The sequence below is a fragment of the Amblyomma americanum genome, chromosome 3 (genome assembly GCF_052857255.1).
Source record: "Amblyomma americanum isolate KBUSLIRL-KWMA chromosome 3, ASM5285725v1, whole genome shotgun sequence".
NCBI classification, from domain to species: Eukaryota; Metazoa; Arthropoda; class Arachnida; order Ixodida; family Ixodidae; genus Amblyomma; species Amblyomma americanum.
In genome coordinates, this window is record NC_135499.1 from 226,963,067 (window position 1) to 226,979,414 (window position 16,348).

Consider the following 16,348-nt stretch of genomic DNA (forward strand, 5'->3'; position numbering starts at 1 on the left):
TTTTTATTATATATGTTGCTTTCGATACAGTGTTCTACTTCCGACGAGCGGCCGCAAGCTGCGGTAACTGCGGTTTTTTGTATCTTCCTCACGAACCTGGCAAATAATGTCGACGCTTGTGTATTAAAGAAGACTCTAAAGTACAATCTTTATGGGAAGTTTAAGCGAAGACAAAAATAATTTTTGAAACTTCTCTTGTTCCTTACGCGCTTACTACGTCTGTTGTAGTAAGGAGTCTCCAAAAATGCATGATGCCGAATTACATAAACTGACGTTGTTTGAGACGTGCTCATAGCCGAGCAGTGGCACCTATCCTTCCCGCGCTCTGATCGAATATTTTGCACGACGGCGCACCATCGCCGTCCAAACGTTTCAAGGTTTCAACTCCTTTCGTCGAACCAGTCAAACGCTGGAAACGTCTGTGCATCAACAAGCAACACTGGAAACCGCGAAAGGGCGCACGCACGCGGCACGATTCTCGTCCCAGTGTGTGCGTGTGTGCATTCGTCGGGCACTTGACTCCACAAGCGTGTTCGTTTCTGCCGCGCTGTGAATGTAATAACAACCGTAGTGGTACGTGCGTGACAGCATTGTCTGTACTTTGGTAGTGTGACGCTGCGTGACGGCTTAGCGATCGAAATACAACCGCGACAGGCCTTGCCCGCTGTCTCGCGCAACTGAACAGGAGCAGCTTGTTCTTGCTTGGTATACACAATGTAAGTATCTGCTCGTCACCAACCTGTTGGCATAAATAGCGAGATGTCCTTTATTAACAATGTAGCTCGCAGAAAGACGTGAAAATAAGCCCAAGCCGAGTCGCTCATCGACTCTCGGGCGCGGCCGAATGGCCCCGTTGTGGAGTGTTGTCGAGCGCGTCTCGTTTTGTTTCCTCAGCTCTGCGTGCTGCAACATGGTAATCCTGACCAGTTTCCCACCACCAGACGAAGGCATCCGTCATCGTGAGGAGGCGACGGCCGCATTCATCCAAACTAGGGGTCTAGGCAAGGGAACCCTCTACATCGCCGAAAGGTTCGTAAGCGTGTGTGACTTGTCTAATCCACAAAGTATAGTCACAGTGTAGTTCGGAAGCTCTTTTTTTCTTTGAGAAGCTTTAAACGACATGTGAAATCGTAAAAAAAAAAGAATAAGAGAAACGAATTGCAGCGGACCAGAGAAATGTTCCTTTACTAGGGCAGCTCATTCCGCAGGCACGGTGTTGGACAACAGTGGCATTCCAACATTCGTATGCTCAGTCTCTTTGTTCTTTTCGATGCGAATATAGAGTTCAGAAGGTCTCTCTCTTCCCCCTCCCGTTCCCCCTCCCTCTTCAACTGGCCGTCCTTTTATTTATTGTAAAAGCTATGAAACCATCAAGCACTCTTTATTGGATTCATTTGTTCAGCATGAAGGAACACAGTGTTAATGGGACCCCCAACACCTATCTCCAAGGCAGTAGTAGCCAGTGATGTTTGCTGTCTCGCATCCACTGCTGAGAATCACGACTGCACCTTGACAACATCGGCCAGAAATTAACGTCAGTGAGCAGGTGTAAGCACAACATATTGTTTTGCCAGTGTTCTCACGGATTACAACCTACACTGTGAATACAAAGAACAATCTGCCTCACAGTTTCTTTGTCTTCTAGCGGCTCATAGTCAAGCTTGTTGATTCCTTTTTCAGTTGTGTTTGACTGCTGACTTAAGGCTGGATTGTCCTGTTGTTTTTTATTTCAACAAAACTTTTGTATGCGTCCACCCAAAAGACCTATACCCCTGTCACACGGGACTTCTTCTCGGCCTTTGCCGTAAAGTTGTCTTATTGCACTAAAGGAGGAAAACCGAAAAGGAGCAGTGACGCTGCTACACGGCAAATCCAAAGGAGCTAGAACGCGGCCTCCGTGAATGCCAAAAGTCACCGTTGTGTGTGAAGCGGCGCTAGTAACATTATGAAATTAAAGCAGACGGTAGCAGTTCAGCTAAGAGTGCATTCGTTTATGTTAGAAAAAAGTAGCTATCACGATAACAAACGAGCGTTCTGACGGTGAGAAACGGATATTTTGAAATAAAGTTTCTTTTTTTTTTTCATCGTTCTCGGTCCGACCACGGTAGGCGCACTTTTCCGTTCGGCTCCTCGTTGTGTTCGAGAAGCGTGCTTTGTTGCTTGTGTCTTTGTGCACACAAGCAAACTCAAAACACGCACTCAACAAAGAGCAAACGAAGAAAAAAACTGCAAAGCGAGATGCGCAAGCACGTATGTGTCGATGCGGCTGCTGAAAGGCGTTCAAGTCCTTTCTTAGCAGTGTGGATGTCTTTAGTCATAGCCTCCTCTACGGTTAAGTGCACTGTAACGCAAAATTAACCATTGAATAAGATAAATTAGATATTCTTCACGGTTTCAAAACTAAAAATTGCGTCAATTTTTTATTCTTTGAGCTCGCTAGCTGGCGCTGCCATCTCGGTTGCTCCATTAAGCAACTTTAAGGCCGCTGACGGCCGCCTTTATTGCTACGGAACTTTATCGCAAAGGTCTCGACGCTTTGCCGTGTAGATGCGCGTCACGCGCCTTTGGGGCAAAGGACCTTAATTTCTAAGGCCTTACAAGTGCCCGTGTGACAGGGGTATTAGTCTTAGTTACTGTACTAAACAGTACAATGTTCTTTAAAGAATAAATCACTGGTTTTGAAAAGATGACTAGCTGCATTTTTTATTTTAAATTTTTTAATCTTTGATGACTCTTTTCTTGCCTGAATATTCCGCACAATCACGGGCTGGACTTTGTTTCAAAAATTTTGGCATTTTTCAGTGTTTATTTTACAGTGAAATTTTTGGCCTTTTTCAGCAAATGTGACTTTCCGCCAAAGAATTTTTTTTTTAAATGATATATGTGGCACTCTCGTGCTTGCGAAATTCACTTAGTTTGTTTTGGTTTGTTCATTAATGAGAACAGTTTACGTACAAGTAATTGATGGACAAATTGTCCTAATGGCATAACATTAAATTCGTAAAGGCCGTCGGGAGTAGTGAACATGGTCTTTTCCTTGTCTGCTTCATGCATGAGCATCTGCCAGTAACCGGAACAAAGAACTAGGGTGGAAAAGTATTCAGCTCCCTGAAGAGAGTCGAGGGAGTCATCGATGCAGGGCATAGGGTCTTTACAAGTAATTTTGTTGAGTGCATGGCAATCAACACAAAAGTGCACTGACCCATCCTTCTTCTTCACCAAAACCACCGGGGAAGACCAGGGACTGGCGGAAGGGCGAATAATGTCTCGGCGGAGCATATCACTCTGCGTTCAGATGAAGGTACGGGCGGTGGCGAACAACCTAGGTACCTTCGGTAGCAATGCGGTGCTCGGCCGCAGAAGTCTTGCCAAGGGCAGTGGAAGCCACATCAGAAGAGCCTTCGTGCTTGCGAAGCAAGTCTCTTGCCTTTGCGACGCCGGGAGATGCGGAGAGAGAAACGTCCGCTGAAGGGGGCTACTGGGAGCGCGACAAGGGAAACCGGGTGCATGTCCAACCTGCAGGAAAAACAAGTGCCTTTGGGTAATGCTAGAGGTTCATGGGAAGTGTTTAAGGCAGCGACGACGGCTGATCCATTTTCAAACCGAACCAGGCTAGGCGGCAAGGCAAGTCCCCTGATCAGATGTCGATCAGAAGGCGCGATGAGGACATCCCCATAAACGATCGTATCAGAAGTAAGCGTGACAAGATCTTAGACTCCCAGCGGGCAAAATCGAATCAGCAGCGGCAATGAGGCTTGAGGACTTCAGATGATGGGTCGCTCTCGGTCATGTGCACGATGCGGTCACGACAAGAAATAAAAACACTTACAGAAAACAAGAAATCCCAGCCATAAATCATCAGGTAAGCGTAAGGAGAAAGCACAGCAAATTGTACGTGGTGACAGACACCGTCAATAGAAACCCGGACAGTGCACTTAGTGGATGGGCGAATGAGGACGTCGTTAGCTCCACGCAAGGGAGGCCCATCGTACGGCATTTTAACCTTCCTCAAGCGAGAACACAAGTCTGCGTGAATAACAAATTGCAGCGCCCGTGTCAATCAAAGCCTCTAGCTGTAAACCTTCAACCCACACTAAAACCATACTACACGTTCGTTCCGGAGGTATTTGTCGGTGTCCGAAGCGTGCAGCTTTCCCTCAAAAAACTGCACTAGCTAGTTTTTCGAGCACAGGTCAGGCGCCGAAGAAGCCGGCCCGAGTGGAGAAGAAGAGCGGCGGTAGGGCGAAGGGGATCGAGCTCTGGTGGGCCGATAACCACGAGGCGGAGCAGAGCTGGGGGAAGGTGAAGAAGAACGTCCTGAAGAGTCGGTGAAGGCACGGCGGTGATGAGAGGGACCACTAGGAGTGTAGCAGCTTTCGAAGGCTTCAATTATAATGGTTGCAGTAAGAAATATTACCACCGTGATAAAAAAAAAGCTATGAAAGTAATTGGAATGTTGGGCTTTAATACAAAACATAAATAGCAGTTTATTTATAAAATCTTGTTTATGCAAGAACCCAAAATAAAAAAAAAAGTACAAGTAATTCAACGAGAGCACCACACATGCAGACTTGCCTTTCCGTCAATTGGAATCGGGCCTTTCTCTTCGGTCATCTTCATGTCAAAATAGCTTTATCTGGAAGTGGGGATAATTGATTTTTGTTCCTCGTGGCACACTGCCCACTCCTTTGTTCAGGGAACACACTGTGAAAGCACCAAACACTTCACAAGAACAAAATTTGGGTTAAGAAAGAAAAAAAAAGTGACCCTGGCCACATAGTTTGCACGGGGACGACAGGAATGAAAGTGCCACTGAACCATCATGGAAGCTAGAACGAAACTTTTTTTTGCCACTTGTGGACAAGTGAACTGTTTGCTATCAACTGTGCGCTTCATATTAGCGACAGCTTGTCGTTAACACGGACATGTGACCTTGGTCGAATAATTTGCTCACTGGCAAGAGCCTTTTTGTCCCTGGCTGCTGGAGTCAATCACTGTGGGAAATTACTGCATATACATGCTTTCTATTCTCGCTTCTTCAGTAGGCCCAGTGGTAACTGTAAACCCATGCATAAAACATGAAAATAAAGATATCAAGTGCATATACATAACCAGTGCCACATTAAATTCATCAGTATATAATACTGCTTGTGTGTGAGTGGAATTCAAGCTCCTATTCTATGATAAGTGCGCTCTAGGGATCATGGCAGCACAGTTGACACAATCAGTATTGCAGTTTTATTTATTTATTTTTTGCATACAGAGTGGTAAGATGATGCTGACATTTTATTCTGGAACCCAAAGAAGCTTGATTATCTCAGCATAACATAGGCATTGCGCAACTACACCAGTTAAGCGGCAGCAATTCCTTGCACTGAATCCTCAGTGACATTGTTTTCATTATAGATGTATAGCTGCGTGTTGCACTAGCCTGATTAATTGTCTTATTTTGGACTAAAGAAAGCGTCATTTTGCATACTTTGGCTTAGTTTTGTCAGCCTGCTGTACATTTGTAAAATAAATTGTATATATCTATATCATGTTGCACTAACTACATATGCGTGCCTTGCGCAGCCGTGTCTCATGGGTTGGCCAAGACAGTGCGGGCTTCTCTCTGGAGTACCCATCAGTGGCGCTGCATGCTCTTTCTCGGGACCTGCGTGCATTTCCTGAGGAATGTCTCTACCTGATGATCGATGGTGACCTTGGTGAAGAAGGTAAGCGTCACCCTCCTGTGTCTTGGCCACTGCTTATCCCCTTCTTACTGCTGTTCAGAGCCCAACGAGAATGGAGAAGACGACGAGCAGCCAGCCTCAGAGATCCGCTTCGTGCCAGAAGACAAGACACATTGTGAGTGGCCTTAGTTTTTCAGCATGTGTAAATTGCAAGCATCTGAAGTGCCCCCCCCCCGAAAAAAAACTGCAGGGCTAATCCTGGGATAATAGGGACTCTAAAAGACATGACAAGAGGCTGATGGGGAGAGCTGCCTTTCTGACCACCGCGTATGGTCAGTGTACGACTGGCTTTAAACTCCACAAAGCATTCATGACGCTGGTGTACTGCCCCTTAAAAAGGAGCTTTCCATTGGCACATTCTTGTCCCACATAACCATGTTGATCTGGAGCTCCACAATGCACCCATTAGTAGGAGTGCGTCTTATGAACACAGTTAATGTCGTGGTCTTGTGTTGAGCAAGGTGACACACACACACATACACTCATGGGAGAAAAAAGAAAGGAAGTCAAGAGTTGGCATCATTCCCAGAATAGAGAGACATTTTTAACTTGTTACTTGATTACAATGATACATTTCTGGAGCCTTGACTCGGGACCATGGCTAGCATTGTGATTAGAGATCATTCTGTGTTGTGAGGCAGGTAGCAGCCCAGATTTTGCTAGCATGGCTGGAGGTAGTTTCTGCTTTTTGCTGGAAACGCAAAGTGCATTTAGTGCACTAGCACTAGATGCCTTGCAAGCAAAAAAGTCGTCCTGTCTTGGGGGGGGGGGGGGGGGGGGGGGGGGGGGGGGGGGGGTGCAGCCTACACCTGCCATGATAGCAGGCGGCAAAGTGGGAGAGAGGAAATTCCCCCTCTACTTTTAGAGGAGAGGGAAGATTGAGTTACAGGCGACAGGTTGAATGTGGCAAAGTGGAGAGAGTGAAATCCTCCTTTTCATGTGCTAGCACTATGCGGATCGCTAGGGAAAAAGCTGTTATATATTCTAATGACTGAAGAACACCAGCTTCGCGGCAGCTGCAGCTATGTGGAAAGGCCGAAACACATGCAACGCCAGCTGCAGTCACGTGGAACTAAGGGTTTCACGCCTGCTGCAGCCTAGTGGAAAGGCAGAAATCACGTCCGCCGCTTACATTGTCTATAAAACCATCGTAAGTAACGTATGCGAAGGGTACATATGTATGGACTGTGCTAGCACACCTTACATCGCATTTAGTTTAACAAAATAAATCAGGGGTTGATTTTTTTTGTTTCATTTGTACCGTGAGCTTTGTAGTTTTTATCAGTAGCATCCAAACAAAAAGGGACCGTTAATATGTTATTTTCAATTTTCAATATAAGTGTAATTATTTTTTTATAGACTGCAATTAAAAAATCTCCATGATACAGTTGGGGCCAAATGACTTTGGCCTATAGCAGTGAGATTATTAGCAAAAGAAACCAGTGATATCTCTTTATCAGACTCTGTTGCCAACATGCATGGTACTCTTTTGAGAAGAAACAGTATTGAACATAATAGTCAAACCTTGTTATAGGGAACAGTTAAACGGAATTTAGATATAGCTGAAATTTGTAATATAAAATTTTGCTGAAAACTCGCTCAAGATAAATGCAATTTAGTCAGCGAAAGGATGGCAACCAGAAGCGACCTGTTTAAAGTTATAGTGCCATTTTGAAGCCGTTAGCGGTGATTGCAGAGGCAGCAAAAATTCAACTGCCAAATGTCACTTAGGCTGGCTTCCCCGCATTACAGCGGTGTTGTGTGAAAAATGGGATGCCGGGACGAAAGCTACCATCATTATCACCACCTCCTCAACACTCGATGTGAGCACAATATGGCTTCTGGAAGGCTACAACCGGCCATGCAACTGTTTCTGGGACAAAATTGACGGGTGCGAGAGGTGCAGCAGGTGCCAACCCCTTTGCTGCCAACTGTTCATGGCACTATATCTTCCATGGCGCTGTTGGCAGGTGTGCGATAGTGCAAGATAAAGCGTGAACTGTGGTGCGAACGCTCGCTGCACCACCACCGGTCACTTAAGCAGTGAGGCAAAGCCTGCCACCTGCCATGCGAGCTGGCACTGCTTGGTCGGCTTGGTGCACGGCAGTTCTGTATATCCTTTTTATGGCGATCTGCATTTTTATGACGATCTGCGATGTAAAAATTTCATGTGTTTATTAAAAAATTTTTAGAGAGAGCTTGATATAGCCAATACTTTGCAATATCTATGTCTGTTATATTGAGGTTTGACTATTTACTTAGTCTGGCATCAGGTATCCATCATATTTTAACCATTCTATTACACAAAAGGGAACATAATTTAGTAAACTGGTGCCACTAATGAAGCGGTTGTTTAAGGGGACTTTTTGAAATTTGGAGAATAATATAGTTAGCTATAAAATTGCTACGTGATGTTTAATTTTGTGCAGCCATTCTGAACCCTGTAGCAGTACGTCATTCATCATAAAGTGCGTGTACACTAAAGTATGTTGGCTGCAGAGCACTTGCACACAAAAATCAAGATTGCTTGCTATCTTTGTATTTCCTGTACAGATTCCGCAATATTCTTTATTGTGACCTGCAGTGGGGAGGAAGTACTCAGTTGAAATTTTTTTAGGAGAAAGTTGTTCAGAAAGCATATTTCTATAATTCTTTAAGCCCCACTGAAAGGCTGTTTGGTTCAACAGAAGTTTGTGGTGTTTGAGCTTACTTCTATTTTCTTGAATATGTGGGTTAACTTGTATACAGTGTATTTTTTTATTCCTTGTGAGTTCCAAACTTGGAGGATCAATGTGCATTCAAGTAATTGCAGTACATTCTGGCTGAAGTTTCTGCATACCAAACAACTGCAGCCAAAGTAATAAGAATTGTGTTTTTGTGAGAAGAAATAGCTGAAACATTTGTAAGATGTGTCACATTTTACTTTCTGGTAGTGAAGATATGCATATGCGTGACTGTCAAGCGTCACCGTTCAAGTGTCAACAGTCAAGCGTAACTGTGTTTTTACGTGGAATTGGGCATCATCACGTTTTTGCTGCAACAGGGTTCATTTTTAGAGCGTCAAGATTGTGACAGACTGATGCTTCTGAATGTGCTACTGAGCCATCTGTGAGTACTATTGGCTTTTTCTATTATCCTTTGACTGGTCACTGCCTTTTCTAGGGCCACACTTTGTACACTGAACATTCTCTGTTGTTGATTTATTCATTTCAGTGGAAATCTTGAGACTTGTAAGCAGACAAAGCGCCCATTGTGTAGATAGGTGATAAGGTAGCAGTAAAGCATTTAATGGTTCTTTGTTGATCACCGCAGTGGAAGCAATGTACCGGGCAATGACGGAGTGCCAAGCCTTGCATCCTGATCCTGCACAAGCCGGCGACTCCGACGGTGAGTCGAGTCCTTTGTCACCTTGTGGTTGAGGGGTTCACTGTGTTGCGCTGCCTCCTTTCACAGATGATGGCTGTTATGATGATGCTGATGAAGAAGATGAAGGTGGTGAATATGATGTTCGAGCAGCTGAGCAGCAACGTGGCTGCCACCAGCTTGAGGCTAATGAAGGTACTTTCTTTATTTTATTAATGTAGTTGTGCTTTAACTTATTTTTGTTGCATTTGCATTTCGTGGCAGATGTGAATGAACTGAGGTAATATAGGCAGGTAGATTGGCAAGCTGGCAAGTCTGCATAATGATGGCGGCTGCAATGAGCCAAAGCTGAGTTATCGCACTTGTCTTTCTTCATCATCTTCGTCATTCTTTCGCACTGTTACCACCATGATGTGGGAATACACCTATATGTAACCACTGTGTTTGCAAGTCCACGGCACATTGCCAGTGGCAATAAAAGTAAGGGCTAGAACCTGCTGCTGAACTGCCGCAGCAGTAATGGAATTTTCTGTATTTCTGAATGTGCTTCTTCTGGAATGAGTACTTTATAAATAACTTGTGCTGACCCCTGACAGTTTGCATTTTCATTTTTACAGGCGGCACTGTAGAACATCATAAGTTTGATACTAGAACCATTCCTCTTTGACTAAGTCTGTAAAAAGCACACTTGCAGTGGCTTTGAATTCGACAAAATATTGGCTCAACCATCTATTATCAAACTTGTACCAGCAAGCCAGTAATCTTTCAAGCTTGCAAGTTTGTAAGCTTAAGGATAGAAACAAAAAAAAGTGAAATGGTGACTCAGTAAAACAGACTCTACAGAAATGCAAATGCATCTGTACGTGATGGAACGCTTAATGTTTTGTGCAGAAAAATGACCCTTTACAGCAAAAAAGAACAAATCCACCTCCGAAACCAAGCAACAGTGAACGTTTTCGAAAAGAGGGCGAGTGTTGGCCACAATGTCTACTAAAGGCACATACTTTTATGCATCTGTTCATGGCTTCTTGCTCAGTGAGAAAAATAAAACCACACAGCATGAAACCATGAACAATTGCAAAAAAAAATGTCTCTACCTTTAGTAGACACAGTGGCCAACACTCACTCTCTTTTCAAAAATATTCACTGTTCCTCGTTTTCGGAAACTTAGTTCCTGGTAACTAGGTCCTCGTGGTTTTATTTTTTCCTACTGAGCAGCATGTAAGGTCGCCCCTCATGTTACATTCCAGTAAATAAAGTAGGTTGAGAGGGAATATGAGTGGGAACAAAATTTCTATCATGCAGCATGCATGCCTCTAAAATTTCAGAGAAAACAATGGTAACCACCCGTTCTGTGAACTGCGGTTGTTTGCGACACCGAGTGTAGTGGGTGCTGATTTGTAAATTTATTTGCCGAGGCAGCATAGCTCATTCCCGTAGCAGTGGATTGCAGGCCAGCACAGAGTGCATGTGCGCGTTTATCATGGGTGGGCTCAAGCACCTCCAATCTCTGCTGTAAGGATGGAAATGGTTTTTGGTATATCGTATTATATTGGTATGGTATGGTGTGTACTATGTATATACAGTAGAATCACGATGATATGAATCTTACTGGGTCGCGAAAAAATTCGTATAATCCGAAATTTTGTATCATGCAAACGAACAAAATTCATATGCAGAAGCATAGAAAATGCATGCACTCAGATCTGTGTACGGCTGACGGGATTTATTCACGGCCGTGCGGCCACGCTACTCACGGTGCGTACCGCGCAATTAGCGATCGTGATTTCGGCGATGTGAAGTCCAAGCACCGCCACTGCTTGTGGTGCGTACTGCGCGATTTCGGCGATGTGAGGGCCGCGCTTGATGCTCGAGGGTGCAATCGCGGCTCGCGTGTTCGTATCATCTGATGTGGTGCGGGAGAGAGTTTGGAACATCCAGAACTCCATACGTTGTGCACAATGCACTCCCACCAGGGATTTTTACGAATTCATATCATCGCGAAATTCGTATCAACCGTGTTCATATCAACGAGGTTCTACTGTACTCTGTGCATCTAATAATGTCTGTTCAATTGATAGTGAGCGCTTAGTCCTGTTTTTTATTCTCTATGTTTTGTCTTCATGGTGCTCAAGCATCATGGATGATTTATGGATTAGTGATGTGCAGGAATGCAGCTTTGGAAGTTTTGCTAAGTATTTCTCATTGTATTCTGTCTCTGTAGTTATGCATATTGCAAAAAAATAGTGCCTGTAAAAGGCAGCTTCACCTACCCAATTTCCAGGCTGCAAATGCATTCATTGTACCTTGGCAGGTAATGGTGACAGTGAATGGGGGGCTGAAAATTCTGAAGAGCCAATGGACATGGGGCAGTTCGAAGATGCGGAGCCAGACCACTGAAGCAAGCTTCATTCTGTAAGCAGTGGAATGCTACATTTCTGGCTCTCAGATAATAAGTTGTGCACAACTTATTAACTGGTTAGCTTTGCCGTTTCATTGTGAAATTTCAGTGGTTTTAGGTTTGAGCACCAGGCGAGAAAGATGATTTTATTACTTGGGAACACTTAAGAATTTTTGATGGCCTGGGACAAGCTTCATCTTGGTTTGGGACTGGCTTGACCACTCATACCCATAAGCTCAAATGTGTACCAAAGCAAGGAAATGGCATGGTTGTTCTCACTCGGAATGGAGCAGTGGTGTTGGGTATCAAGGCATCCTGGTCACAATTAGCTTCATGTTTAGCTGCCTTTTTCTGTCAGTTGAACCAGTAAACTAAGACAATTTAAAGCCTTTAATTATGGATGTGTGAATATTGAAATTTTCGAATGCAAATTGAATATCTGTTCAGTATAAAAGATTTTAAAAACCTTAAATAGGCAAATGTTATTGCTCTTGTTTTTTTCCGGTATAGTGCAGTGACCCCTTGCACCAAACTGTGCCAAAGCATATAAGCTGCACCATCCTAATAAAAATTGGGAAACTTGAGCAATACTGCTGCAAACTCGCTGCTTTCGACTTGGGTGGTGCCATGTACTGACAGTCCAGAGAGCCATAACCTAAGTTTTCACTGTACTTTCAAAACGTTAAGGTTTATGAAGCCTACTTAATTATAACTGTCATGCAGCATTCTTTCTGTCTCAAAAATTTTCAGTAAATGGACGCATAAAAACAAGATCGTTTCAATCGGACTTCATGGAGTACTTTTTATGCCATATGCGTGAGCTACCATTGGTCCGGCGATTTTTTGGTGCTTGTTTTCAAGCCGCTGTTATCGCCGCTGTGAAAACATGAGCATTTCTTGCGCTGTGAAACATTTCTTACGCTATGAAAACATGAGCAACACACACGTCGCGATTGACTCCTCAGGCTTGCGTGTCTTTAGAATCCACCTTTCATTGGTGTGATTCTGACTGTAAGGACGATTAGGCCTAGCGTGATTCAAATGACCAAAGGTTGTTGCATTTAATTATGATGCAAATGTCACTTGGTGATGGTGTTCACGCATGCAGATATGATGTTTTCTGTGTATATTGCATATCACATCGGCCAGAATATCGTTTTGCTGAGCAGTAACGAGTGATGGCTTGTGGGAATTAAGAGCCTGCGCTGATACTACGTTTGGGTACAGCGGCGACGCGTAGAAACCGTTCCATGCAGTGCTGCCTCATTTTTGAACCACATAAATGTCAGTTACTCTTGTAAAGTTTGTGGGTGAAAATCTCGGGCAGTGCAGCCAATGCCAAAAATAGCTGGGAGGTGCCATCTGCTTGTCCTTTTTAGACTAAGAGCCACAGGGGTGGATTTATGGCTTATAGTTCACTCTTGGAGGGGACGGTGGGGGGGGTCTTATTTCAACCATCTGTTTTTTGTTTCGTCAATAAATGGGGCTCAGCGGGGGGGCTTCTTTAACAATAAATCCCTCATAAATTCATTCCTGAATAACTGCGCAGTAGCACAAGTTTGGTGGCACGCTCTTTCTGTTACGTAACGCTTCATCTCAATTTGAAGAAATTCGGGATCAGCACTTACGACCACACTCCAGTGCAGAATGATATTGCATCATTTTCCACAGTTCGGTTGAGACACAGTTGTATTTTTTATTATCCGCTGTGAAATAGAACGCACATTTCTGTTTAAGGGTGGAGAAGGTATAGGTAAGGGCAAGAAGCATTGACAACGATTTGTGTCGCTCCACTCCGCATCTGTTCACCGGGATTTACGATTCGCTTGGGCAGTTGCGCAGTAAGCTCGGAAGTGCCTATATGACAGGACAACGCTGGGCTCGCATGGAGGGCTTTTTCCTGGTTTTTGTTGCATATGTGAGCAAACCACACATTTCGAAGACCACTCCGTGTATTATTATGTATTAGTCCGCAGATGGCAGAGCAGCAAATAACCAACACAACTGGCTTAACCCTTTGCGGTCCTTAGTCGGGCTTCGCCCGACAGCACTACTCGGCCGTAGCGGTCTGCTGTCAGGCGCAGCCCGACAAGCTTTTCCATGGTTGAATTGCGCGCGTGGTGGCTTGACTCAGCACGCACCATCTTTTAAACAAATACTAAACTAGTTTTTTTTTTCATACGTTTGTAAACTAGAGGGCAGCACATAAGCATTTTGGAGCTTTGGCAGAAGCAAGCGTCCGAACGCTCTTTGGTTCTGTTTACATGCCGCTGGCAGCACAGCATGGCCGCATTCTTGCCGAGTGCGTTCTACGGCAGAAGTTGCCAAGCTCTCTGTGAAAGTGACTATGATTTCAGTGGAGAAGAAAACTATGTGCCCCCATCAGATGACGTCCGGATATTGTGGTTTTGCCATGGTCGAATTTATAAAGGTTGGCGCGATATTTGATCGCTGGAGATTAAGAAATTCTCGAACATCCATTTCTCGAATTGGGTATGAACCAAATACAAACATATTCGATTCTTATTCGAAATTTTATTCGCACACCCCTGCCTTTAATTATTGCTTCTGCCAAAAGTGTACTTGTGAAAATGCATTACTGTGGTGGATTTCAGTTGTACAGCTGTAATTTTTAACATGGTGATTGTGTAAATGAAGAAAAACTGTCATGACTTTCAAGTGCAGTTTGTGGCATTTTTGCTTTTCAGTCTTGCTGTATGCTTCTGCCGCAGAAAACTCGGGCACGGAAGGCCACTGCTTGTCACTTGTGCGAAGAAATGGTGGAGCACTCCTTCACAGCAGAGCAAGTCTTGCTCTGCTATGTGGTCAGCCTGGCAAACAGTGGGGGAGGGCAGTGCAAAGTTATCTCCACTATAAACACTGGAACGAGTGACATCATGCATTTGCTTGCCTATGGCCTTTGCCCTTGTGTATGAAAGCTGAGTAGATAGTGCCATCAACTTTGTTTAGCTCGCAGATGCTGGCTATTTCAGAGGGCAAAAAAAAAAAAAAGATTTCGACTCAGTTTTTCACCCATTATCTTGACATCACATCACATGTATTTATCTTCTTTAGCGCTGTGGTTGTTTTACTTGGCCAAAGAGGAAACATGAGCATAGGTTGTAGACATGTTTGCATACATCATCTGCTATGACCGCTTTTTCTTCCTTGCTTTTCCTGCACAAGGAGGAGATAGGAATCAATTGGGCCAAATAAACTTTGTTATTCATACTGAATTTTGTCCCATCCTTTTCCCTTGGAGTACTGCAAAGTACAGAACATGGTTTCAAGAAATACTTAGTTTACACAATATCAAACAGCTGTAAATGATGAACGCTTCTTTTCCTTTTCAGTGATCATTGTGACAGGAGTGCCAAATATCAGTTGTGCTGCATTCTATGAGTGAGGCTTGGCATCAAGCACTACTAGCTTGAGACTATGCTCTTGGTATCAGTTATGGTACTGCCATTTTTAAAAAGCACCTTTCAGGGCTTGACAGCCTTTAGTGGTATAAAGCTGCTACACAGATATGGTTTCATTCACGCCATGGTGTATTCTATTGGCGTGAAGTACTAATTTCTTGAACACTGATAATGCAGTATTCATATAAATCAAACATCGAATGTGCTATAACGGTTATTTCAATTATATTGGTAGCCTGAAATAGTTTCAGGCTTATTTCTCTCTGAGCTCCTCCTAAATTGTGTGAGTAGTTGAAAAGGTGCTCACTTTAGCCGCAGCATTTTGCACCTGTCACATAAGTTGCTTATATTCTGCACAGAATCTACTGCCAGCACGCTACAAATGTGCACACGCAAAAATGCCAAGCATTCCGTACGAACCAATACGTTGATGGCGATCAAACGCCATGTGGCTGGCGTGGCTGCTGCTGTATCGCGCGCACCGCGCCACGGCGCAATCTATAAGCGGTGGCGACGTGCCGGCAGAGAAGTCGAACGAGCACCAGTGCTGCCATCATTTCCGATCACTCGATTAGATATAAGGCACGTGCGGAAACTGGTCTTGAGAGGATAGCGGAACTGACACGTTTCTAGCCTACCTGTTTACAAGAAAAATTCGAATGACAGGAGCAAAAGCCTCGGAACCAGCCTGCTCACAGCTGCGTGACTGCGTCTCGTGCAGCGCGACCTGCGCTGTGGTTTTCGCGGCCTAGTTTCGCTTTCAGACCTTCAGCTCAGGGCAGCATTTGGAATTTGAGGTCATCGCGTTAATAAATGTTTATCTGGATCATCTGAGCAACATAAAATTCATGCAGAATCCATCTTTATTCTTTTCTTCATGGCTTTGTTTTGTGAAAGGTGTTTACGTTGCAGTCTAGGCTATCGGCATTTATATTTGAAATTACTCAGTTCGGTTTGCAATCAGTTTTTAATGTTACTATCCTATTTGGAACCACAAATTTGATATTGCACATCCGTAGGTTCTCGACCTGGAAGAACGAAGCTGACTCACGAGTTGGGGAGAGAAAGACAGGCAGCCAACCTTTATTACGTGTTGGAGGCACTCGTTTGTTTCCTCATGTTCTCTCTTTCTGTTTGCCTGCCCATCATTGTCCTGGGAAGTGGACTGTCCTCACCCAGCTTCATGTTCGGAAACGTATGCGGGGCACGCAACTCAGAATCGTGTGAAGTGACAGAGCGGCGACAAGGAGCGTGTTTTGCGGTGGTCGCGCGCAGAAATTGGATTGTGGCACAGTATATAGCGTGACCTGTGGACTGCGCCAATTACTGGCTGATGGCATGTTTTTCGCATTTTCTGTGGCCAGAGTTCCGAATTTCGTCACGAAAACCAACTAGACGCATGCGGTGACAGTGTCTATTAACATTTT

The 16,348-nt window shown here is 44.3% G+C and overlaps 1 protein-coding gene across 3 annotated transcripts; it reads left to right on the top strand.

The window, feature by feature from the left end:
• Positions 1-21: 21 nt before the first annotated feature.
• On the top strand, positions 22-14,735 carry icln (chloride nucleotide-sensitive channel icln). 3 transcript variants are annotated; one of them, XM_077660382.1, is made up of 8 exons: positions 22-63; positions 895-1,029; positions 5,575-5,717; positions 5,776-5,850; positions 9,048-9,122; positions 9,189-9,293; positions 11,413-11,513; positions 14,208-14,735. In XM_077660382.1, exons 2-7 carry the CDS (start codon positions 911-913, stop codon positions 11,496-11,498), a joined length of 603 nt encoding a protein of 200 aa, XP_077516508.1. In that variant the 5' UTR covers positions 22-63; positions 895-910; the 3' UTR covers positions 11,499-11,513; positions 14,208-14,735. The 3 variants fall into 3 exon arrangements, with proteins under 3 accessions (XP_077516508.1, XP_077516507.1, XP_077516509.1); XM_077660381.1 differs by lacking the exon at positions 22-63 and adding an exon at positions 444-716; XM_077660383.1 differs by lacking the exon at positions 22-63 and adding an exon at positions 444-716 and having other exon boundaries at positions 14,185-14,322.
• The last annotated feature ends 1,613 nt before the right edge of the window (positions 14,736-16,348 follow it).